The 26,964-nt window shown below is 40.7% G+C and overlaps 1 protein-coding gene across 1 annotated transcript in view; it reads left to right on the top strand.

Annotated features, from left to right (window-relative positions):
* LOC126272896 (ras-related protein Rab-43) overlaps positions 1–23,954 on the top strand; it is a 50,937-nt gene extending 26,983 nt beyond the window's left edge. The window contains exon 5 of the mRNA XM_049976152.1: positions 23,099–23,954. Coding sequence (XP_049832109.1) covers positions 23,099–23,206 — 108 coding nt within the window. The 3' untranslated portion in view covers positions 23,207–23,954. The remainder of the gene's footprint in view (positions 1–23,098) is intronic.
* The last annotated feature ends 3,010 nt before the right edge of the window (positions 23,955–26,964 follow it).

Raw genomic sequence — 26,964 nt, 5'->3', positions numbered from 1 at the left:
GGACTACTTTGCACCTGATATCCAGCACGGTAGCCAGTCCATTGTGGTGGGGCCGCCATGTACCCTGTTGGTTGTAGCTATGTATGCGAAGGGATAGATGCCCATCCCCCTGGGGCATTGGGGCTCGCGGCAATGACCATCCTGCCAGGTGGCCTTTGCTGCCACTGGGTGGCGCCCATGGGGAGGCCCCCTGGTCGGAGTGGGTGGCATCAGAGCAGATGACATGCGATGAAGCGTAGTCCATCATCTCTTGTTGGCGGTGAAACACCAACAGTCTCTAAGCATTCACGAGCTTAATTCAGCACATAGAAGTATGACCTCAAATTGTTCCCCTCCCTAGCCACACTATGGGAGGAATGTCAAACTAATGATGTCAGCGGATCTTATTCATCCCGGTACCCTGTGTTTTAGAGAGCTGATAGGGAATCTTTCATGATGATGACGCATTTAGAGGACAAGCTTGGGGAGCTGGAGGGCTTGTCCAGAATGAGATCTGGGTCAGCCTGGATCAAAACAGCATCCTCTGCTCAGTCCCCATGCGTTACTCGCTTGTGAAAGCTGGGGAATCTTTCTGTAATCATCATGCCCCATAAGAGCTTAAATATGGTCCAGGATATCATATTTCACAGGGACCTTCTTTTGCAGCTTGACACTGAGCTGTATGCCAATTTAGAGTGGCGAGGTGTACATTTCGTCCAGCTTGTCCACCAGGGTCTGAGGGATAATCAGGTTGCCACCGTTGCCTTCATCTTGGCCTTTGAGGGTGATACATATCCTGCTGTAATGTAAAGCCCTATATCCCTCCTCCAATGCTTTAAGTGCTGGACGTTTGGCCGTATGTCTTCCCGCAGTACTTCCAGCATCACATTGAGATTGCGGATGCCCATCACATCCCAATATTCCATGTGACCCACCTCCCATCTGTGTTCACTGCAGAGAGCACCATTTGCCTTGTTCACCAGACTGCAGGATTCTCCAGAAAGAAAAGAAACTCATGGAGTACAAGACCCTGGAACGACTGACCTACACTGAGGCTTAGAGAAAATTTGAACGCCTACATCCTGTGCGTATGACATTGTCATACGTCACCGCTGCAACAGTTCTGGCACCATCAGCTCTGCCAACCCCAGTCACTTCTCAAAGCTAGAAGACTACACCTGCCCCCTGGATGTGGAGGGCATTTCCTTCCCTGTTACTCCTGCACCACCTGCTTAGGGAGCAACACCACCCCACCCCTACCCCCAAACCAATGGGGACGTCTGTCCCCAATTCTAAGCTGGAGAAGGGTAAGTCTTCATCAGCTTCTCTCACTAGAAAGGGGTCCCGTGGGTCACTCCCTTCCCTGGTTTCTGCTAGTGGGAAAGATGACACCCGCCAGTGGCTGAAGAGCCTAAAAGCAGCTGGTCGTAGGGCTTCAGGCTCATCCTCAGTCCTGGAGACTGAGCCAGTGAAGTCCTCCCAGCCAGGGGAACCCAAGGAACAGCGATAGAAATCCAAAAAGAAAACCCCTACGATCAAGGAAATTGCAATGGCACCCACACCACCACTACCTACAAGCTCTGCATCTCAGGATGGGGTGGAGATTTTGGCTGAGGACCTAGATCTCGCCAGGCAATAAATCGGTGGCAGCAGGTGACTCTGAGGCATAAACTATCTCATTGAATATTCCATACGATCTCATGATGACGTCATCCTCCAGTGGAATTGCAGCGGTTTTTTCCACTGCCTGGCTGAGCTATGGCAACTGTTAAGCTTAACACCTGCTGTCTGCATTGCCCTCCAGAAAACCTGGTTCCTGACAATGTGGATCCCTGCCCTCCATGGCTGTAAGGGATATTACAGGAACTGTAGCGACTATAATCGAGTGTCAGGTGGAGTTTGCGTTTATGTCCTAAACTAAGTCTTTAGTGAACCTGTGTCCCTTCAAACCCCTCTTGAAGCTGTGGCTGTCAGAATAAGGACGACACAGGAAATAACTGTCTGCAATGTATATTTTCCTCCAGATGGTGCAATACCCCCTGAAAGTATTAGCTGCCCTAAACCTTTCCTACTTTTAGGAGATGTTAACGCCCATAACACCTTGTGGGGTGGCACTGTGCTTACTGGCCAAGGCACAGATGTCGAAACTTTACTGTCTCAGTTCGACCTCTGTCTCTTAAATATTGGGACGCCACACATTTCAGAGTGGCTCATGGTAGTTACTCGGCCATTGATTTATCAATTTGCAGCCCAGGACTTCTCCCATCTATCCATTGGAGAGCACATGACGACCTGTGCGGTAGTGACCACTTCCCCATCTTCCTGTCACTGCACCAGCATCGGGCCCATGGATGCGTGCCCAGATGGGCTTTAAACAAGGCGCACTGGGAAACTTTCACCTCTGCTGTTACTGTTGAATCTCCCTCACACAGTAACATTGGTGTACTGGTTGAGCATGTGACTACAACAATTGTTTCTGCGGCAGAAAATGCGATCCCACTTTAGCGTGCCCAAGGCCTAAGGCAGTCCCTTGGTGGTTGCCGGAAGTCGCTGAAGCAATTAAGGAGCGCCGGCAAGCTCTACAGTGGCATAAGCAGAACTCTTCCCTGGAGCACCTCATAGTCTGTAAACGGTTCTGTTTGCCATCTTATCAAACGACAGAAGCAGGAGTGTTGAGAGAGATAGTGCTTGGCCATTGGGTGCCATACGTCACCTTCCTAAGTCTGGGCAAAGATCAAACGTCTCTTACGGTAGCAGATCTCAACAGGTGTTCCTAGTGTTACTATAAATGGCATGTTATCTACAGACACAAACGCGATTGCCGAGCACTTTGCTCGAGCCTCTACAGTGGAGAATTAACCCCCCCCCCCTCCCCCCCCCCCCCCCCCAGCCTTTCGCACTCTCAAATGGCGGCTGGAAGGGAATGTCCTCTCATTCACTGCACACCACTGTGAATCCTATAACGCCCCATTTAGAGTGGGAGCTCCTCAGTGCCCTTGCACATTGCCTCGACACAGCTCCTGGGTCTGATCGGATCCACAGCCAGATGATTAGACATCTCTCATCTGACTACAAGTGACATCTCCTCAATGTTTTCAACCGGATCTGGTGTGGTGCCATCTTTCCATCACAACGGTGGGAGAGCACCATCATTCTAGTGCTCAAACCCCGTAAAAACCTACTTAATGTGGATAGGTATCAGGCCATCAGACTCACCAACGGTCTTTGTAAGCTGCTGAAACATATGGTATGTCGGCGGTTGTGCCCCTCAAGTCTGCCATCTGAACAGCCTTTTCCAGATGGCAACACCTGGTTGCCGTCTTTTTGACTTACGTAAAGCATACAACACGACCTGGCGACATCGTATCCTTGCCACATTGCACATTGTATGAGTAATTTTTGTGTCCAAGTTGGTGCCTTCAATATTTCCATCCATATCCAGCAGAATGGAGTCCTGCAGGGCTCTGTATTGAGTGTGTCTCTATTTTTAGTGGTCATTAACGGTCTAGCAGCAGCTGTAGGTCCCTCGTCTCGCCTTCTCTATATGCATCTCGTACTGCTGCTCCAGTACTGGTGGTGCTGAGCGTTGCCTGCAAGGAGCCATCCACAAGGCGCAGTCATGGGCTCTAGCCCATGTCTTCCAGTTTTCGGCCCCAAAGTCATGTGTCGTGCACTTCTGTCGTAAGGGTTTGAGGAGAGACTGGAGATCCTGCTGGATTTTTGGAATGGGGTCGCTGTGGCAAGGTTTGTAGGTGGGTGTATCCAGCACATGGCAGAGTCCTTCTGCCAGGTAATCCTTACAATTCAAAGCAACAGTGGTGGAGCCTTTGTCAGCAGGTAGGATTATAAGGTCGGGATCAGTTTTGAGATGGTGGACTGCAGTTCTTTCTGCAGATGAAAGGTCACTTTGCATGTTGAGGGATTTGGGGAATGATGGTGAGGCAAGGTTCAAGATTAATAAATTCTGGAAAATTAACAGGCGGTGACTTGGGGGCAATGGGGGTGGATCACAGTTGGATGGAGGAGTGAACGGAGGTGGGCGTGGTTGAATATTGGACTTTGGTTGAGTCTCATTAGTAGGGTTTCCACTGTAGTGACCGGGAGAAGGAAAGGAGGTCTTGAACAAGTCCTGCATGATTGAGTTTAGGAGTGGGGCAAAAGGTGAGGCGTTTGGAAGGGACTGATATTTCTACGGCTTTTGGATGAAAGGCTCATGACTGTGTTTCAGGTCTGTTTAGGTTCTGGATTCTGTGTGGTGGTGGGAGAGTGTTTAGGAGAGAGGGGTGAATGTAGTAGATCTGTGAGACAAGGCTTGTCAGCTAGATGTTGACATCCACCTCGATGACGACTACATCTGTACCTCTGTTCATACAAACCTACTAACCACCAGCAATACCTCCACTCTGACAGCTGCCGCCTGTTCCATTCCCCTAATTGCCTGTGCCCATCGCATCTGTAGTGATGAGCAGTCCCTATTGAAATATACTAAAGATCTCACCGAAGCTTTCACAGACCGTAATTATCCTCCCAACCTTGTACAAAAGAATATCTCCCACGCCTTATCTTTCCAGTCACTCACCACCTCCCAAACACCGACCATGCGGCCACAGAGGAGCGTTCCTCTCATAACTCAGTACCACCCATGGCTGGAGCAACTGAATTACTTTCTCCACCAGGGTTTGACTACCTCTCATCGTGCCCTGAGATGGGTAATGTCCTGCCCACTATCCTTCCCACCTGTCCCACAGTGGTATCCTGCTGTCTACACAACATACTCATCCATCCCTACACACCCCTGCTCGCAACCCCCTACCTCATGGCTTATAGTTCTGTAATAGGCCTAGATGCAAGACCTATCCCATTATCCTCCAACCAGCATGACCTTCTCCAGTCTGGTCACAAACATCACCTATCCCATCAAAGGCAGGGCTACCTGTGACACCAACCGTGTGATCTACAAGCTAAGATGCAACCAATGTACTGCATTCTATTTGGGCATGACAACCAACAAGCTGTTGCCGCATTAATGGCCGCCGACAAAATGTGGCCAAGAAACAAGCAGACCACGGAAGCTGTGGTCATGCATGTGTGAGTTACGTGTGTGTGTGTGTGTGTGTGTGTGTGTGTGTGTGTGTGTGTGTGTGTGTGTGTGTGTGTGTGTGTTTGTTTGTTTGTTGATAAAGACCTTGTTGACCGAAAGCTTATTGTGTGACGTGTGTGTCATCTCTTTTTAACAAAGGCCTTGTTGGCTGAGAGCTTATTGTGTGACAGTCTTTTTGTTGTGTCTTCCTGCGACTGAGCATCTCCGCTATAGGATGAATAGCAACTATCCTTTTCGTAATATTGTTACATTCTAGCCTGGATTTTCTGATGTTTAAAGTACATTTTTAGTGGAATGTTATGTTATAGTCTTTCAGACATACATGTGCTAAACATATCATTTACTCTTTGAAACTGTAAATACAATTTATTTGCAAGAAATCCTTGTATCAGCAATAGATGTGAGCACTATGTGGACAGGTAGTAGTGAAACAGATTACACAGTGTCACCAAAATAGTTAACAGTAGGCTCCTGCCTTACAAAGATCAAAATGTAAAATGAGTTTGGTCACCATTGCACATCATATAGACATAAGTTGCAACTACAATAAGGTCATTGAGTCTTTACTGCAGGTACATCATATTCCATGGATTCCCTGGGAAGAATTCTCTAGGGTATGGAAATAAGTCAAGGATGTGTATTTTATTTATGTGCAATTCAAGTGAAATAATTTTGTGAGGGAATATAATTTATATAATTTACAGTGATATATTAATTACGCAGCAAACTCCTGATTATTCAGTTACTGATTATCTTAGCATAGTTATGTGAATTTTGGAAAAAAATACCAATGAAGGAAGAAGTATTGTTATAATTAGAAAAAACTTTCATTTACAGTACAATTTACTGATTGTGAAGATGTAGGTGATAGAAACCTCTGCAAGTGCTTAAAACAGCAATGGCTCAAAAATTGGATTTAAGTAGCAAAGCAATGTAGATATAGTAAACCAATTGTGTTTGGTAGAAGGAGAAGAAGGTGACAACAATGAGATAACGGAACCCATTGCCAAGGACACTGGGGCACTGAAATGTATTGATCTGATATTAAAGTACACAGGACAGAATATGTGTGACTATAAGACTACCAGGTGTATGAAAAGCAAACTCTGCCAGTTATTTCTCAAAAGTGAACTGAAAGCAAACACTATGAAATTTAGTTTGCTTTAAGTGTAATTTTTCGAATAAGTCAGAGTTTCTGTTGAGTAACTGTAAATTGTGCAGGTAGTTTTGTAGCTATCAAATGTTAAGTGTTGCATGCTTTGTAATTACAGTAAATAGCAGCTTATGGGAAAAACATGTTGATTATATGAGGTGCGCTCAAAAGACACGGTGAATAATTTTATTAGGAACAAAGTAAGAAGCTCACAGGGAGTTTGATTTAATCTCCTTCAAAGTAGTACTGGTCTTCAATAATAATGCACTTATCACAATGTGGAATCTATCACTGGAAGCATTTTTGGAAATCTTCTATTGGAAAGCATCCAGTTGCCCTGCCATGGCCCTCTCAATGTCAGGAATGGTGTCAAAACATTTTCCTTTAAGAACAGTTCTAATTTTTGGGAAGAAGCAGGAATCCCATGGTGCTAAACTAGTGAGTAAGGCAGATGTGGGCAGACAAGAACACTTTTTTTCAGCCAAAAACTTGTGAATCACACCACATTGTTGTGATAAAGAAGCAAGCCATAAGTCCATTTTTCAGGATTTTTTCTTCATATGTTGTTTTGCATATGTTGCAGTACACCCTTGTAAAACTCATCATTTACAGTTATTCCCCATGAAATAAACTGTAATAGCACTACGCCCTCAATATCAAAAAAAGAGAAAAAGGAAAAAATGAACATTTATGTTGATATTTGATTTTAACTAACGTGCCTTTTTAGGCCGAGGATACTCACTGATTTCTGGCAACTCAGAATTTTTTTGTCATGGTGGTACCCATAGACCCAAATTTCATCTCCAGTTACAGTTCTGGACATGCAGTCCATGTCTGAATTAAGACAATCCTACAAATCCATGCAAACTGAAACATGATTTTCATCAGTTTGTCACTCAGAAGTCTGAGAAGAAATTTTGCTTTTTCAGTAAGCTCTTGAATAGTTAACTGCGTTTCCGAACAAACAATTGTTGCTAGTTTTTGCTCATTTTCTTCTGTTTCTGAGATTAATGGACGTCACAAACATTGCTCATCTTCTACCAGTTCATTTTCGCTTTTAAATCTCTCATACCACCTCTAAACAGTCTTCAGAGTTACATCATTAGCACCATATACCAGTTTCAAAATTTCTTAGTTTCTATGCAGTTTTTTGTACGTGTTTTTTGGTTAGCCATCTAGTTTTGTATCCGCATTATGCCACGTTATTGGACCTTTCTGTATTATAATCTAATACAATAACTACAAGACTTTCTGTGAAGGTGCTCTTCAACGGTGTAGGAGGAGTTTCCACTAGAATGTTCTTTAATTCCGTGTTACATCTCACGACAGTATCTTCAACTTTTTTTAATTCCATGACAGATTGTTGAGCACTTTTGTAGCCCTGTATCTGAGTCCTTGCCGTATTAATAATAAATCTTTAAAGTCTATATAGAGGTTGTTTTATGGTTCCAATGTTATAGGCACAACTTTGGATGATTTTTTAGAGAAAAGACCAGAATTGGTAATATGAATGACATGAATGAATATATTTATTTAACTGAATATAATAGAGGGAAACATTCCAGGGGGAAAAATATCTAAAAACAAAGATGATGCGACTTACCAAACGAAAGCGCTGGCAGGTCGATAGAAACACAAACTGATGTGTAGGTGAAGGATTAGGTTTGTTTGTGTTTCTATCGACCTGCCAGTGCTTTCGTTTGGTAAGTCACATCATCTTTGTTTTTAGATATATTTATTTAACTGGATAGATAAAAAATCTTACTCACCAAGCGGCAGCAGAACACACACAAGACTGTTGTGATTGGCAAGCTTTCAGAGCCAGTGGCTCCTCCTTCAGGCAGAAGGGTTGAAGAGGAAGGAAGAAGGGTGAAGGAAAAGGACTGCAAAGGTTTAAGAAAAGGGGTAGATTTTGGGAAAGTCACCCAGAACCACGGGTCAGGGGAGGCTGAAGTATTGGATGTGAAGGAAAGTCTTTCCTTATCATCCAGTATGGTAGTCTCCTCTTACCCACAGTTCTGGGTGACTTTCCAAAAATCTACCCCTTTTGCTAGACCTCTCCAGTCCTTTTCCTTCACCCTTCCCCTTCAACCCTTCTGCCTGAAGGAGAAACCACTGGCTCCGAAAACTTGCCAGTCACAACAGTCTTTTTTGTGTGTGTTCTGCTGCCCCTTATGAGTAGAGTTTTTAATCTATCCAGTTAAATAATTTTATCAATAATGAATGAATAGTGAAAGAGTTGTTAAAATACTACAGTTCTGAAGATTGATTGGCAGGATATTCTGTAATTAACTTCAGATGTAATTCATGAAAAGTGCTTCTGTATTCTGAAAACATTATCTTTACAAGTTGAGCTCCTAAAAAAATCTAGCATGACTCATTAATACAGACCAGAAAAATTCATATTTTGTGCTAAGTGTGAAATACACGCAAATTTTGCCTCAAAATGCAAAAATGCAAAATTACTTAATAGACCCTATTTCATAGCTAATTGTATCCAGATGAATGTTTTACCAGAGACAGTCTGAAATTGCTTTATTTTATGCATATAATGTAAACAACTTTCTGTTATTGGTGTTGTACATCATCTGACAAAGCCCATTTTGGAAAGATAATGCGAATAAAAACATTTTTGCAAAATAAAAGGTCGATAATCACAATGACGATGTATCAGCACGCTCAGTGTTATGGTACCAAGCTAACAGTGGGCAGTTGAGTGGTCTATTTGAGATAATGACCGTGTAATGCAACATAGTACTCAGCTGTGGGACCTAGCATATTATAGCGAAAAACACGTATGTTTGTTTGTTAGCCAAAGTTCAAAAATTGGTATGTTGACACTTAACGTGGCAAATTGGATGGAGGAGGACCGCTAGGGGTCAGGCCTGAATTAAGTCAACTTCAACAAGGAATTGCGTGGTAACCATTCCCAAATGTTTTGTGTTGTGTGTTGCTCATTATTTTATTTTTTTTATCTTTAAATGAGTGAAGTGACTCACTAGCCTAACACTGATTTAGATTGAGACCTATACCACGTCAGAAGAGATAGGCAACCCCTGTGGTGATGTGTCAGTTCTGCTTTCACAAAAAAACAAGGTGTGGGCTGCTGCCCTGTGATAGGGAGGCAGGGATCATTCCTCTGCACAGCTTGTCTAGTGGTCCAAATTCTAGTTTGTTTACTCTTGTGGCCATATGCCGTTATCGCCTCTAGTGCTCACACTCAGCTCTATAACTATTGAGAGAGAAAGTCTGTCTCATTTTTGACTGTGCGAAATTTTTTCCACTTATGTTACAGTAGTTTCTTTTGTTTCTACTTACCCACAGTTCTGGGTGACTTTCCAAAAATCTACCCCTTTTCCTAGACCTCTCCAGTCCTTTTCCTTCACCCTTCCTCTTCAACCCTTCTGCCTGAAGGAGGAGCCACTGGCTCTGAAAGCTTGCCAATCACAACAGTCTTGTGTGTGTTCTGCTGCCGCTTGGTGAGTAAAATTTTTTATCTATCCAGTTAAATAAATATATCTAAAAACAAAGATGATGTGACTTACCAATCATTTCACACAAAGTCCCTTGTCAGTTCTGTGTGTAGCGTTGTCAAGCATGGGTTGCACAGTTATGAATGCACATCAAAGGTCAAAAGTCTGCAGATTTTATAAGCACCACATTGAGCTGGAAAACATGAATAATGTCCAGAAACACCTTCAGTCGGAGATGCATTCAGTTCACTGGCAGGAAAATGCTACTGCCTTTCAGCAGAAAAATCATTTTTTGAAAGCTTGAATACAGTCAAAGAAAAGAGAGGTCATTTTGGAAGAAATAGGTGTTGAAGTTTTCCACTGTTAGATATAGATAGATAGATGTGTGCCTATATCTAACAGTGGAAAATCAAGGAAGTAATGTAACTATATTGTGAAAAGGAAAGTTGTTACCATATAGCGGAGATGCTGAGTCGCAGGTAGGCATAACAAAAAGACTATCACAAATATAGCTTTTGGCCAGTAAGGCCTTCGCCAAAATTACACAACGTATACACACTCACGCAAATGCAACTCTCACATACATGATTGCAGTCTCAGGCAACTGGTGGCCTCAGTTGCTTGAGACTGCAGTCGTGTGTGGGGGTGGAAAGGGGGGGGGGGGGTCTTAATTTTGGCAAAGGCCTTACTGGCCGAAAGCTATATTTGTGACAGCTGTTTGTTGTGCCTATCCGCAACTTAGCATCTCTGTTATATGGTAAGTAGCAACTCTCCTTTTCACAATATTGTTAAATACCTATATCTGGGTGATGGTCATTGGAATACTTTGTCATGGAGGTAAGTTAAACACCATGAACCTTCTGTATCTCTCATTCTATATTATTTTAATAGGGGTAGCATGATGCAAAAAGCAGTACATAAGTCATATAGTATTACTATATAGCCTTTCAAGATAAATATAGCCTGTTCAATCAATTATTCCATTTCAAATCCATGTTTACAAGTGGAGAATATTTTCCCAGCTTATAAATTAAAAAAATGTAAAATGTCAGCAACAATGCCATGTTTTGGCAATTCGTTACTATTGTTGTATCTCCCTTTTGTGAAATGGTATGATAATAGTGTGATCAGTGACCTTTCGTAAGAAGTCTTATCTTAATTTTTCAGAATATTCTGATGCAGCTTTGACCCTGTGTTTAGAAGCATTTAATCTAATCACACGGGCTAATTTTTAGTTCAATTGTTTCCATTATGGCCTATGACTGTGTCACAGAGTAAATTATATTATTAGTTCATTATTTGTGTGGCCCTATTCTCCGTAATTGAAGATATTTTAAATCTGCTTTCTACCACAAGAAAAAGTGCAGTCCTTAAATTCCATTTTCGTTTACTGCCTTGTGGCATTCCACTTCTTTTCAAATAATGTCTTGCAGTATGATACCAAATGTCTACAATTTGCTGTCTTAGTGTGTGTATGTAAAACAGCTGTCAGTGGCAGTGCTGCCAATTCTTATTGCAAAATTGTTCCAGGGGAGTTGGAGTGTACTAAATGTCAAGGGACTTAAGTAGAGCATTAGAATAAGCCTGCTCTAAAAATATTTTAAATTGAAATTTCCAGCTAGTATTACGAAAGCCTGTATAGATTTTTTAAATAAGTAAAGCATCAACTCAAAATTACCAGCTGGACCTGTATATATTGTAACTACACTCCTGTAAATTGAAATAAGAACACCATGAATTCATTGTCCCAGGAAGGGGAAACTTTGACACATTCCTGGGGTCAGATACATCACATGATCACACTGACAGAACCACAGGCACATACACAGGCAACAGAGCATGCACAATGTCGGCACTAGTACAGTGTATATCCACCTTTCGCAGCAATGCAGGCTGCTATTCTCCCATGGAGACGATCGTAGAGATGCTGGATGTAGTCCTGTGGAACGGCTTGCCATGCCATTTCCACCTGGCGCCTCAGTTGGACCAGCGTTCGTGCTGGACGTGCAGACCGCGTGAGACGACGCTTCATCCAGTCCCAAACATGCTCAATGGGGGACAGATCCGGAGATCTTGCTGGCCAGGGTAGTTGACTTACACCTTCTAGAGCACGTTGGGTGGCACGGGATACATGCGGACGTGCATTGTCCTGTTGGAACAGCAAGTTCCCTTGCCGGTCTAGGAATGGTAGAAAGATGGGTTCGATGACGGTTTGGATGTACCGTGCACTATCCAGTGTCCCCTTGACGATCACCAGAGGTGTACGGCCAGTGTAGGAGATCGCTCCCCACACCATGATGCCGGGTGTTGGCCCTGTGTGCCTCGGTCGTATGCAGTCCTGATTGTGGCGCTCACCTGCACGGCGCCAAACACGCATACGACCATCATTGGCACCAAGGCAGAAGCGACTCTCATCGCTGAAGACGACACGTCTCCATTCGTCCCTCCATTCACGCCTGTCGCGACACCACTGGAGGCGGGATGCACGATGTTGGGGTGTGAGCGGAAGACGGCCTAACGGTGTGCGGGACCGTAGCCCAGCTTCATGGAGACTGTTGCGAATGGTCCTCGCCGATACCCCAGGAGCAACAGTGTCCCTAATTTGCTGGGAAGTGGTGGTGCGGTCCCCTACGGCACTGCGTAGGATCCTACGGTCTTGGCGTGCATCCGTGCGTCTCTGCGGTCCGGTCCCAGGTCGACGGGCACGTGCACCTTCCGCCGACCACTGGCGACAACATCGATGTACTGTGGAGACCTCACGCCCCACGTGTTGAGCAATTCGGCGGTACGTGCACCCGGCCTCCCGCATGCCCACTATACGCCCTCGCTCAAAGTCCGTCAACTGCACATACGGTTCACGTCCACGCTGTCGCGGCATGCTACCAGTGTTAAAGACTGCGATGGAGCTCCGTATGCCACGGCAAACTGGCTGACACTGACGGCGGCGGTGCACAAATGCTGCGCAGCTAGCGCCATTCCACGGCCAACACCGCAGTTCCTGGTGTGTCCGCTGTGCCGTGCGTGTGATCATTGCTTGTATAGCCCTCTCGCAGTGTCCGGAGCAAGTATGGTGGGGCTGACACACCGGTGTCAATGTGTTCTTTTTTCCATTTCCAGTAGTGTATTAATGTTAACTTTTCATGGATTTCTATGTTTGTAGCTGAGGCATATGTTGCTCACTGCAAAAATCTAAAGATGGCAATGTTTTATATTTGTATCTCATTTTACTGTAAGCACCAACTCCTCCTCCTCCTCGCCGTATCTGATACTATTTTAGTCAAGTGACAATCAGAAATAAATAGAAAAGCTGCATGTTTTGTAGACTGCAATTCATCTACTAGAAATAAAATTAGTTTGTTGCCAACCTTCTAATATATTGATTCCATGTCCAGTTTTTATCTTCACATTAAAGGATCAAAATTATCAGCTTTATTGGGTTTTAATACTGATAGCCTGAACTCTGAATTTACCCTATAAAATGCTGCTCTCCCAACAGACAGCAGGGATATTCCTATGATAGCAGTATCTCCCTCAGAGGTAATAACTATTAGTGTTTTTCAGATATACTATGACAGCATGGATTTTGTTCTTTATAGAAACCTCTTTTGTCCTAGTAAAATGTGATGCTCTTTATTATGAGTATTTTTGTAAAGGTCAAAATGATTTTAAAAAATAATGCTGCTTCTAAAAAGCCAGATTGTTTGTAGGGATAGATGCTTTTTGGCCCAATTTTGGTAGCAGATGGAAAGCCCCATATCACACTTCTCAAGAAATTTTTGCAAACACATTATTGTAGATTGGTGTACATATGAAGAAAATTATTCTGGGCAAACATTTGATGGTATTCCAGTGTAGGCCTAGTCCATGTGCTCAGGGAAAACTTTTGCGTGATGCAAGATGATCTTGTAGCACTGATTGCAATTTCTGTAAAAGCTTCAGGCCAGCTTGCTACAAGCATCTCCTAATAATGGTCAGTCAGAACAGTGCTAAGGAGGAATCTCAGTAGTGGTACTGCCTGCAGTTTCTGCCAGACTCTTTGTGGGACAATCAGCATAACATCTGCACAGGTAGCATTGTCTTCAGATCATATTTGATATCATTATCAGTAGCAGCTTATGGCATTTCGTAGTCTATGTACACTGCTGTTTTTGTAGTACTGCCAGCTGTGTCCCCTTATAAATGTGTGATGCATGCTGTAAATTGAAGCATAATACTCTGCAGCAATGATTGAGCACTTGTAGGGTAGTCTGTGAGCAGCTCACCGTGAGAACCCAGAAAATGATAGCCAAGGCTTTTCCTATGACTGGAAAAGATTTCAATTTCATTGGTGCACTTCCATCCGCTGTTAAGATTAGTCCTTTGTCTCTGGCATGTAATGGTGAATCAGTATCTGATGAACTGCAGCAAAATTTAGGAGTTGTATTTAAATAATTTTAAACATTCTGCTACAAAATTAGACTGCATTTTTTGTCTCTGGTTAACAAATGCAGCACCTATTAGTCATTTATTTACCGTATGGCAATACATACAAAGATTACAAAACTACTACACGTCAACATTTAAGCACAGCTCTCCAGCATAAAATAACACAAATAACAGCTATAGATGGATATCAAGGTCTTTTATGTATTTTATAATATCACTCGCCGCAGTGAGGAAATCTTCTAAAGGACCTTTGTAGGCACGTGCAGGAAATGTTGATACTACATGAGCAGTTATCTGCCGTTCAGCACCACAGTCACACGATGGTGATGAAGATTTGCCCCACTTGCAGAGTGTGTCTGTGCATTGTCCATGGCCCGTTCGGATGCGGTTCGAGGTAGTCCAAATTGCCTGAAGCTGGTCGAATCCAGGGGTTTCTTCTGGATACAAGGCAGCTTCAAACATTGTGGGGATCATATTATTGCCAGCGGCATTCCCATTCATCAATGGGATTGAATTCAGGTTCCATGAGCATTCTGGCTGTGGTGAGAGTGGTATGTTTTGATCATAGTCTTTTTCGCCCCCAGTGAATGCGCTGTCTATTATTGGAAGGCCAGTGTTATTAACAGTCTTCTCATATTCAAGCAGTAGCGCGCTCTTCAGTTTGATATAAGGAGATGCAATGTGGCTCAAGATGGGCAGCCAGTATGTGGAAGAAGACTGTATTGATCAGTTAAAAATGCACATGGCCTCATTCAGCTGTACATATGTCTTTTTTACATGTGGACCATTAAGCCAGACAGGTGCACAATACTCTGCTGCTGAGTATACCAAACTGAGTGTTGATACCCAGAGAGTGTCTGCTGACAATCCCCAACGAGAGCTGCAGAGTTATGGAGAATGTTGTTTCTAGTTTTAAGCTTAGTAGATGTTTGTGTCAACTGCTCCTTGAAAGAGAGGGCCCTATCTAATGTGATCCCAAGGTATTTTGGGTGCATATTATGATGAAGTTTGTCTCCTTCAAAACAGATATCGAAGGCTCTGTGTTCCAATCTATTGGACAGGTGAAAACATGAAACTTCTCTTTTATTTGAGATTCGTTGTAACCTCCATATGTGGAAATAGTGGCTGCAGATATATAGATCAGAAGTTAGAATTTCGTCAGTTCTTTCAAAGGTTTTGTGTTGGGTAGCTATTGTCCAGTCGTCTGCATAGCGAAACTTTCTGGACTGTGTGGAGGGATAACAGAGATTAAGCAAGAGAGGAACAATGACAGATCCCTGTGGCAAACCATTATTCAATACTTTTAGGCAGCTAGTGTCTTTTTCTGTAGTTAACTAAATGTAACTGGGGGACCATGACTGCATCTGTGACAAACCATAAGGCACACATGTCCTCTGTGGGGTGCTACAGAAGTCACGTCAAGGCAAATATCTAAAGCCAAGAAGTTGAGGCAGCCAGATAGTCTCAAAGATCTCCTGGCTAAAATGAATTTGTCACAAGACATGGACTCACACCTATTAGCCAAAAACATTATCATACTCACTACTTCATGTAAAATCTGATGAGCACAGGCCATCAGTATGTTTGCGTATGGCATCGTACCAGTCTCGCCAGTTGTATGGGTTTTTGCAACCATCCTTTTCACAATATTGTTACATTCCATCATGGATTTTACATTGTTTGATTTCAGCATGTTCAATGGATGCATGGACACACTTCACAAATGTTGAAAATTTCCTTCAGTGTCAAACCCAATTCTTTTAAAACTCTTGAAGTTAAACTTTTGAAATTGAAGCACTTTATCACAGTTCATGACTCGGTGATTTATTAAGTTTTCTCTCCATGAAAACTTTGCCTCTATCACTAAAAGAGCAAATAAATCTATTTCTCTAGACTTTACAATGTGCTCTTTCCAAAGATAATAATGGCATGATCTGTCTGTCTTGTATTTGTTATATTTCAGCCAGCAATTTACAACATTAATCAACATACATTGTTTCACTATAGTAATGATGGATAATATTGGAACCATTGTACCAGTCACCATTACCTTTCTTGAGCATGAGGGAGCATTTTCAGCTCAGGTTTGAGGTCCTCATGAGCTACTAAAGATTAGTGTGCAGTATCCAGTGCTGAACTCAAGTGACTGTTCACTATGAAAGTAAAATTCACATTCTTTTCTGGGAGAGTAGAGAATAAGTTATACAAGCAATGTGTTATGCAGAAAGTCATCGTAAAAGTACAATGATGAAACACAGATAAGAAAGACAGTGGTGGGAAAGTATTGCGGACTGTGGGGACTGTTTGCATCCAGCTCCATCCAGTGAATTGGGGTGAAGAGAGTTTTTATGGTGTAACTTATTTCAGAAACAAGAAGTGTAAGAATACACAACAAAAGTGAAAAGCACATTGGAGAGATAAAAAAGGTATTACGTATGCAAGCTTTCAGAGCCAGTAACTTCTTTGTCGGCAGAAGGGTTGAAGGGGAAGGAAGAGGGGTGAATGAAAAGAACAGGTGAGGTTTAGGAAAAGGGATAGAGTTCAGAAAAGCCACCCAGAACTCCAGGTAAGGGAGACTTACCAAACAGGGTGGGTGTTCTCATGCCACTGCTTGGCAAGTAGATTTTTTCTCTACCCAATTACATTATATTTTCAAAAAGTGGATATTTTTGTTGATACATTACATATGTGAAGTGTTTGTCTGTTGCCTGTGAAGAGGCTTTACATTTTTCAGTTAAGTTACTAGTGGAAGTGGCATTCAAAGATTAGCACATGGAGCCCAAATAAAACTTGCCAGTTTTGTTGTTGAGTGCAGTTTACCATTCACAGTGATAGAATGTTTGCAAGGTGTGCTTTGACACATTTCTTGATTAATCTATCCTAAAACAAATGCAAATGAAGCGGACTGTATGTCGAGCCATGATTAAAATGTTGTTAGAAAAGTCACAATGACGAGTTGACAGTCAAACTTTGTGTATTAAAATTTGTAATCTAGATTAACCTGCTGTCATAGGATGCACAAAATGTTCCTACATTATGGTTAGAAATTTTGATAAAGACTAAAATAGAATAACGGCCAAGGTTTGTTGAACAGTACTTTCCAACATGGGCAGAATAAGACAGTCAAGGAAAGTGGAATGAGTGGAGTTTTGGTACTATTTAGCACCTACATTTCACTTGCGTACAAGGATAAACTCTAGATTGGCACTTCCAGATAATACTTCCTAACAATTAAATCTCAAATATGCCTTTTTCATAAAACAGTATTAATTAGGATAGAGTGTGACCCACCATATAGAAGTGACAAAAGACTTTATCCAGTAGCTTAGTCTACTTTTAAATGTGCCTGTCTGCCACTTAATGCCTTGTCTATGAGGTGAGTAGAAACCTATCATAATTCATATTAGCATTGTTATATCATAGATTTTCCATTGTTTGATTTCTTTTTCAGAAAAGCTTTTCTTGCTATTGCAAGTCTGCATTTTATATACTCTGTACTTCCACCACTGTCAGTTATTTTGTTTTCCAAGTAGCAAAATTCATCTGTGTTCAATGTATTATTTCCTAATAAAAATACCTCAGCATTACCTGATTTGACTACACTACGTTACCCTTGTTTTACTTTTGTTTATGTTCATATTACAACCTCATTTCAAGACACTATACATTCCTTTCAACTACTCCTCCAAGTCCTTCGCAGTCTATGACAGAATTATAATGTTGTTGGCAAACCTCAAAATTTTTATTTCTTCATGAACTGCAACATCATTTCCATATTTCACTTTAGTTTCTTTTACTGCATGTTCAATCTACAGATTGAATAATATCTGCAATAGGCTACAATTCATTCCCACTTCCTTTCCAACTAATGCTCCCATTTAACATTCTTCAGATCTTGTATCTGTCTACAACTCAGCATCCCCACTATAATGTGATTAGCAATTTTTCTTCTCATAATATTGTTACATTCCATCCTGCATTTTCCACTGTATCTTTTACCTGGTTTCTACACAAATTGTCAAAAGCACTTCATCCATCCCTGCTGCCTTTAGAAATTCAAAGAGCATATTTGTCAAAAGCTTTATATGTAGGTTTGTCTTTTTTCAGTGTGTCCTCTATCTAGAAAACATGACATCTTATTTTAAAGAGGAAAAAAGTGCACTTGCGAGATATAAACCCGAGAAATCAATCCTGTGTGAAAATTTGGGTCAAAATTCTGATAATATGATGATCTGAAAGACTAGCTTTTAAATATTCAAGCACTTGGTGTCTGCTGATGTCAGATACACTGTTGCTTTGAACATTTTTATGTTGTAGTTCTAACTGCATACTATGAAAATTATGGCCTCATTCTTTGCACAGGTTGGATTTTGGTGGCTGGTCTCTTGCAAGTGTGCTTTTTGTTTTTCCTCCATAATAAATGAGGTCAAGTTGGTGCTGTTTACTTTTAAGATAAGTCATTAGATCACTGCCTGCATGTTGCTACATTTCTCCGAAAACCAAGCTACTCTTTAAAGAGGTCATCTTTGAACCATCTTTCGATTATTCTATAAATAATTTGTGTTGTTAATCAAAACAGCCGTAATTTTTCCCGAGGACATGCAGCTTTACTGTATGATTAAATGATGATGGCATCCTCTTGGGTAAAATATTCCGGAGGTAAAATAGTCCCCCATTCAGATCTCCGGGCGGGGACTACTCAGGAGGATGTCGTTATCAGGAGAAAGAAAACTGGCGTTCTACGGATCGGAGCGTGGAATGTCAGATCCCTTAATCGGGCAGTTAGGTTAGAAAATTTAAAAAGGGAAATGGATAGGTTAAAGTTAGATATAGTGGGAATTAGTGAAGTTCGGTGGCAGGAGGAACAAGACTTCTGGTCAGGTGGCTACAGGGTTATAAACACACAATCAAATAGGGGTAATGCAGGAGTAGGTTTAATAATGAATAGGAAAATAGGAATGCGGGTAAGCTACTACAAACAGCCAAGTGAACGCATTATTGTGGCCAAGATAGATACGAAGCCCACACCTACTATAGTAGTACAAGTTTATATGCCAACTAGCTCTGCAGATGATGAAGAAATTGAAGAAATGTACGATGAAATAAAAGAAATTATTCAGATAGTGAAGGGAGACGAAAACTTAATAGTAATGGGTGACTGGAATTCGAGTGTAGGAAAAGGGAGAGAAGGAAACATAGTAGGTGAATATGGACTGGGGCTAAGAAATGAAAGAGGAAGCCGCCTAGTAGAATTTTGCACAGAGCACAACTTAATCATAGCTAACACTTGGTTTAAGAATCATGAAAGAAGGTTGTATACGTGGAAGAACCCTGGAGATACTAAAAGGTATCAGATAGATTATATAATGGTAAGACAGAGATTTAGGAACCAGGTTTTAAGTTGTAAGACATTTCCAGGGGCAGGTGTGGACTCTGACCACAATCTTTTGGTTATGACCTGTAGATTAAAACTGAAGAAACTGCAAAAATGTGGGAAATTAAGGAGATGGGACCTGGATAAACTGAAAGAACCAGAGGTTGTACAGAGTTTCAGGGAGAGCATAAGGGAACAATTGACAGGAATAGGGGAAAGAAATACAGTAGAAGAAGAATGGGTAGCTCTGAGGGATGTAGTAGTGCAGGCAGCAGAGGATAAAGTAGGTACAAAGAAGAGGGCTGCTAGAAATCCTTGGGTAACAGAAGAAATATTGAATTTAATTGATGAAAGGAGAAAATATAAAAATGCAGTAAATGAAGCAGGCAAAAAGGAATACAAACGTCTCAAAAATGAGATCGACAGGAAGTGCAAAATGGCTAAACAGGGATGGCTAGAGGACAAATGTAAGGATGTAGAAGCTTATCTCACTAGGGGTAAGATAGATACTGCCTACAGGAAAATTAAAGAGACCTTTGGAGAGAAGAGAACCACGTGTATGAATATCAAGAGCTCAGATGGCAGCCCAGTTCTAAGCAAAGAAGGGATGGCAGAAAGGTGGAAGGAGTATATAGAAGGTTTATACAAGGGCGATGTACTTGAGGACAATATTATGGAAATGGAAGAGGATGTAGATGAAGACGAAATGGGAGATACGATACTGCATGAAGAATTTGACAGAGCACTGAAAGACCTGAGTCGAAACAAGGCCCCCGGAGTAGACAACATTCCGTTAGAACTACTGACGGCCTTGGGACAACCAGTCCTGACAAAACTCTACCAGCTGGTGAGCAAGATGTATGAGACAGGCGAAATACCCTCAGACTTCAAGAAGAATATAATAATTCCAATCCCAAAGAAAGCAGGTGCTGACAGATGTGAAAATTACCGAACTATCAGTTTAATAAGTCACGGCTGCAAAATACTAACGCGAATTCTTTACAGACGAATGGAAAAACTGGTAGATGCAGACCTCGGGGAGGATCAGTTTGGATTCCGTCGAAATGTTGGAACACGTGAGGCAATACTGACCTTACGACTTATCTTAGAAGAAAGATTAAGAAAAGGCAAACCTACGTTTCTAGCATTTGTAGACTTAGAGAAAGCTTTTGACAATGTTGACTGGAATACTCTTTTTCAAATTCTAAAGGTGGCAGGGGTAAAATACAGGGAGCGAAACGCTATTTATAATTTGTACAGAAACCAGATGGCAGTCATAAGAGTCGAGGGGCATGAAAGGGAAGCAGTAGTTGGGAAAGGAGTGAGACAGGGTTGTAGCCTCTCCCCGATGTTATTCAATCTGTATATTGAGCAAGCAGTAAAGGAAACAAAAGAAAAATTTGGAGTAGGTATTAAAATTCATGGAGACGAAGTAAAAACTTTGAGGTTCGCCGATGACATTGTAATTCTGTCAGAGACGGCAAAGGACTTGGAAGAGCAGTTGAACGGAATGGACAGTGTCTTGAAAGGAGGATATAAGATGAACATTAACAAAAGCAAAACGAGGATAATGGAATGTAGTCAAATTAAATCGGGTGATGCTGAGGGAATTAGATTAGGAAATGAGACACTTAAAGTAGTAAAGGAGTTTTGCTATTTAGGAAGTAAAATAACTGATGATGGTTGAAGTAGAGAGGATATAAAATGTAGACTGGCAATGGCAAGGAAAGTGTTTCTGAAGAAGAGAAATTTGTTAACATCGAATATAGATTTAAGTGTCAGGAAGTCATTTCTGAAAATATTTGTTTGGAGTGTAGCCATGTATGGAAGTGAAACATGGACGATAACTAGTTTGGACAAGAAGAGAATAGAAGCTTTCGAAATGTGGTGCTACAGAAGAATACTGAAGATAAGGTGGATAGATCACGTAACTAATGAGGAGGTATTGAATAGGATTGGGGAGAAGAGAAGTTTGTGGCACAACTTGACTAGAAGAAGGGATCGGTTGGTAGGACATGTTTTGAGGCATCAAGGGATCACAAATTTAGCATTGGAGGGCAGCGTGGAGGGTAAAAATCGTAGAGGGAGACCGAGAGATGAGTACACTAAGCAGATTCAGAAGGATGTAGGTTGCAGTAGGTACTGGGAGATGAAGCAGCTTGCACAGGATAGAGTAGCATGGAGAGCTGCATCAAACCAGTCTCAGGACTGAAGACAACAACAACAACAACAATCAAAACATTAACTTTTCACACTATTCACATTTGTTAGCACCTGCCTTCTTTGGAATTGGAATTAATATATGCATGGAGGATTTTTCTTATGTGTTGTATTACTTACACATCAGGTGGAATAGTTTTGTCATGGCTCACTCTCCCAAATATTTCTATAGTTATGAGGGAATGCCATCTATTCCAGGGGTCTTGTTTTCACTTAGGTTTTTTAGTGTGCTGTCAAATCGTCCTAACGGCCTCATATCTCCCATCTCATCTTCATCTGCTTCATGTTTCCTTTCTATAATATTGTATTCATTTTTCTTTCCTGTGAATAGTTCTTTTGCATATTTCGTCTGTCAGCTTTCTCTTCTTTCCCTACTGGTGTGTCATCAGATATGTAATGTTCATGTAGATGTTTCTCTCTCCTGCAAATGTATCTTTAATTTTCGCATTTGTGGCATCTGTTTCTTCCGGTCATACGTGCTTTTGAAGGTTTGCTTTTCTCCTCTAGCCATTCCTGTTCTGGTATTTGACACCACTTGTCAATGTGAATTTTGATATGTATGTATTCCCATTTGTCTGCTTCATTTGCAGCATTCTTATATTTTCACCACCATCACCTTCTTATTCTTGTTTGCAATGGAGTATGCTTTACAGCTCTTTCTGTCTTCACTGTTCGTTCATAATTAATTACTTATTCAACAAATCTGTCTTCTTCATTTGTCAGTATGTTACTTCAATCTTATACTATTTTGCTCAGTTTTTCATTTATACAGTATGTATAAATTGTTCTCTTGTAATATTGTTTTGTACTTGATCTGAGGGTATATCTTATAATATTCCTTAAAAATTTCATTTCTTTTGTCTTTCTTAGTTAACATCCAAGATTAGTAGTATCCAAGGATTTCTATTGGGGCCTTGTCTGTGTCTATTTAATCCTGTGCTGCTTTCACTATATCACTTCTTGAATTTACTTATTTGTCTTCTTTTGTATTTATTTTCCTGTTTCAGCCAAATGCTTCCAATGAAATTCTCAGTAACCTGTGCCCTGGTTCAATTTGCTTAATTTCCTATGTTCCTGCAATTAATTAACTTTTAATGTGCAGTTCATAACCTATTAATTATCAGAGCTTGCACCTCTCCTTGAAAATGTTTGGGAGTTCAAAATCTGTGTTTTACTTTTACACAATTTTATCTGAAATCTTTCTACATCTTCAGGTCCTTTTGATATGTACAGTCTTCTTTCTTTATTCTTAAACCTTGTGTTAGCAATGATTAAATTGTTCTTTGTGGTTTATACTCTATATAAAATTATAATGTCACACTGTTTTGTGTTATTGCTGCACTAATAATACAATGTAGTGTTGTTTATTTCAGCGAAGACATGATGCAAACACGTATACTGAAAGTGTGGAGAGGGAAACAATTAGATTAGGAGAAGGAAAAACAGTATCTCGTTGCAGCAGTTGCAGCTACAGAATTTGATCCTGCATTACAGTGTGTTCATCTCATCATTAATATTGTTCCAGAAATTAATTCAGTTTATGTACACTCACTGTCTCACACAAGTTTAATTTTATAAGATATTAAAAGGCCCATTATTGACAAAAGTGCCACAGATGTTGTACAAATTTATTTATGGATGCCATTTTGCAATATTTTAATTGTATATAAACTCTCTCTCTCTCTGTGTGTGTGTGTGTGTGTGTGTGTGTGTGCAAGCAAGGGGTGTGCATGTGAAAGATAAAATATAATAATATTTATGTCATAAATACTGTACACTATTTTAAGAGAATTTAATTGTGTCACAATTCACAATGCTATAGATCTGAAGGCTGTTTTATGTGTGAAAAATTGCATTTTGTATCATATTTTTCAAATGAAATGAATTTTCTACATTGTATAAAGTGTTTTTGTTTTGATCTTGTATGAAAATTTTATGACAGTATCATTAAAAAGCGATGTTACACTGTTGTGATTTTATTATAGTAGGTGTCATAACTTGAAACTCATCTTTTTATGTGGAAAACACAAAATGTATTTTGAAAATGTTTATTGTTTTTTAAAATGCATTGTTTTTCTTGTTTATGTTTAGCACAGTAACATCCACCAGATCTTATATTTTTGTAAAACAGTATTATGATAAACATAACCAGTATTTTATATAGTTGACATTGTTTTAAAAAATTATTAAAAGTTTAATATTCAGAGAAACAATAATCAGTGTTTTCTATGCTTGTCTTCTTCTTATTTTCATTTTGGACATCTGAGGACACCATTAATTTGGGTCAACTTTTGTTTCATTTTGTCTTTTTCCTTGTCCAGTATTCTTTTATTGTCATATTTTGGAACCTACTTCACTCTTCTGTCCGTGATTTTGTCCTGGGGTGTAATGCCGTGCTGGAAACCTGTGGAAGCTTTCCCTGTTGTAAATCTCTGATTCCTTTTCTTCCAGAGCCTTTTGTATTATACTTGTATTAATATATTTTTTAAAAAATCTGTTGCCACTTTGGAGGTCCTAGGGAACCAGCCATTTATGCCATTATTTAAAGTTACTGGCATGTATGTAACTGGTGAATCTCCAAGAATAATACTAAAAAAAAAGGGCCTAGCTTCAAGATTTGTTTTTCATATTTACTTTACTTCTTTACTAGATTACAAATTTCAGAATAATGATACAAAAATATAATTTTCCTCCCAAAGAAAAGTGTGAGGCAAGTTATAGAGAGATTTCTTGTTCTTGAGCTTCCAGAATTTCTTGCTCACTCAACAAACAAGATATATTTGTAGCAGAAATACAGCCAAATGCAAAATCTAAATAGTACACAAAACAAAATTGTCAGTGTGGTCCTATTGGCTCAGCCATTCAAAACAGCAGCTAATGTTTCTTTCAAAATAATTCTATAAATTGGCAACAGAAGGCAGTAACACTCAAGGGGCAGGTCATAAGACATATGTATATTTTTTTCATAGAAATGAGTCCAGTCTTTGAGCTATAGGTGTTAGGCACAGTCTTTTTAACAAAAAGTTGCAGTACAAGCTACAATACCTGTAACGTCACAGGTAAGAACTTTGAGAGTCTTTTTAAGCACCACGTCATTCCAGGTCTCCCAACAGTGTGAATGGCATCATTTTTATGCGAGATGGCACACCTCCGCACGTTGCAAATCCAGTTAAGTGCCATTTTGGAAATGCTAGAATATCAGCTGCCATTTCCCTCCAGCCTGGCTGTCCTGATCACCTGATCTTAATCTCTGTGACTTCTGGCAATGGAGCTGTATGAAAAATGTTGTGTTCTGAGTTCTGATTGCAAACTTAGCTGCATTGAAGCTACACATTGCGCAACACAGTCTGAACGTGATCCCGGAAACATTTCAGTCAGTTGTGAAACATGCTGTTTCTCGATTTCAACTTGTAGCAGAACATGGTGGACAGTGTATTGAACATGTTTTGGGCCAGTCACACGGATTTTACTTTGATTGATGCTTTTTATGCAGTTTTTGGCCTCAGAGCAGTTAAAAACAGATGTGGTTGATGCTTTTTATGTGGTTTTTGGCATCAGCACAATTAAAAACCGATTTTTTCCATCCGATGTGATATGACCTTGCCTTGGTTGATGGGCTTACGTAACTAACAGTATCACACCTGTACACCCATGCACACTGAGTAGTACAGCTTGTTTACCCCTTAGACATTGTTATATGATTCAGTATACCATTATTAAATTGTGATGCTTACAGTGCCATCTATTGCTACATTTTATAACTATTTATTTTCCTTCTGCCATACGTTTCCCCCTTCTCTGTTAATATTCCGTATATATATAATGTCCAGATGCAAATTGCAAAATGTTTCAAGCAAATGTTCTTTAGCTTCAGGAGGACATGATTGCATTCACTGTAGCTTTGTTTTTTACAAAGATATGAACAGTGGTATGACTTTTTTAAATGACGCCCTGTATTTAATATTCAGTAATTCATTTCCTCTTCTAAAGACCTATTCAAAAATGTATCACAATGTACAATTCACTGAAACACAACGTTATTAATTACATAACACAACATTGACTCTGAGCCTGCGAGCGAAAACTCGTCCACTTGCTGGAGTTGTCAGAAAACAAATGAAAATCAAGTAAAAACATAACACAAAATTGACTTTGACTCGCCTGTACCATTGCCCAGGAGTAGAACATTCAAAGGTTCTCAAAGTGGTGACCCTTGATACTAATATACTGGTGCACTCGTTGAATGAAAGACTGATTAACAGCTTCCAGTGTTGCTTGCTGAAGAGAATTACAAGCAAGCACAATACATTCCTGCATGCCCTCTGGAATTGTTGGAATATAGTGATAGACAATGTCTTGGAATATAGTGATAGACAATGTCTTTAATGCATCCTCAAAGAAAAAAATCCAGAGGATTTATATCAGGAGACCTAGCAGACCAAGTAACTGTTCCTCCTCAACCAATAAATTTGGCAGGATACCTGCGGTTCAGAACATGATGTGCACGCAAGGCATTATGTGCTGGACATCCATCGTGTTACCACATAAGCATTCTGGTTCTTAGCGACACTTCATCCAGAAGAGGAGGAAGAATTCATCTCAGGAAGTTGGCATATGCTGTGCCGTTTAGACTGCCATTGATGAAATAAGGGCCAATAATTGTAGTACCAAGCATCCCACATCAGACGTTAACTCTCCATTGATGCTGATGTTCCACCTGTCTAAGCCATCGTGGGTTGTCACTGGACCAATAATGCATGTTCCTTGTATTTACCTGTCCTTTGTTTGAGAAGGAACATTCATAAGTAAATAGAAACTGGAGAAGTAATTTGGGTTGGTGAGAATTTGCTGCTGTGCCCACTGACAGAACTGTACACAATTTGGGAAATCATTCCCATGTAACTCTTGATGTTGTTGTACATGGTAAGGATGGAACTGGTGATGTGTAAGAGTACAATGTACACTGGTTTTAGGAATGCCAATCTCATGTTCAAGCTGTTGTGTGCTCACATGTGGATTCATAGCAACGGAAGTGAGAACAACAACTTCATCAGCTTCGTCTGTGCGAGTGCTATGACGATTGCATTCTCGTGGGTTGAAACTTCACATTTCCTGAAGCGTCGCAACAAGTCAAAGGTGGGTTCTTGTCAGGATATTGCTCTGTGTACAGTTCCGAGCATTTTGCCTACTTTCAACATCAACAATAAAAGAAATGTTACATAATTGCAGTTTGTAGGAA

This window comes from Schistocerca gregaria, chromosome 5 (genome assembly GCF_023897955.1).
Source record: "Schistocerca gregaria isolate iqSchGreg1 chromosome 5, iqSchGreg1.2, whole genome shotgun sequence".
Classification (NCBI taxonomy): Eukaryota; Metazoa; Arthropoda; class Insecta; order Orthoptera; family Acrididae; genus Schistocerca; species Schistocerca gregaria.
Note: the sequence above shows the minus strand (reverse complement) of the source record. Positions and strands in the feature narration are given on the sequence as shown.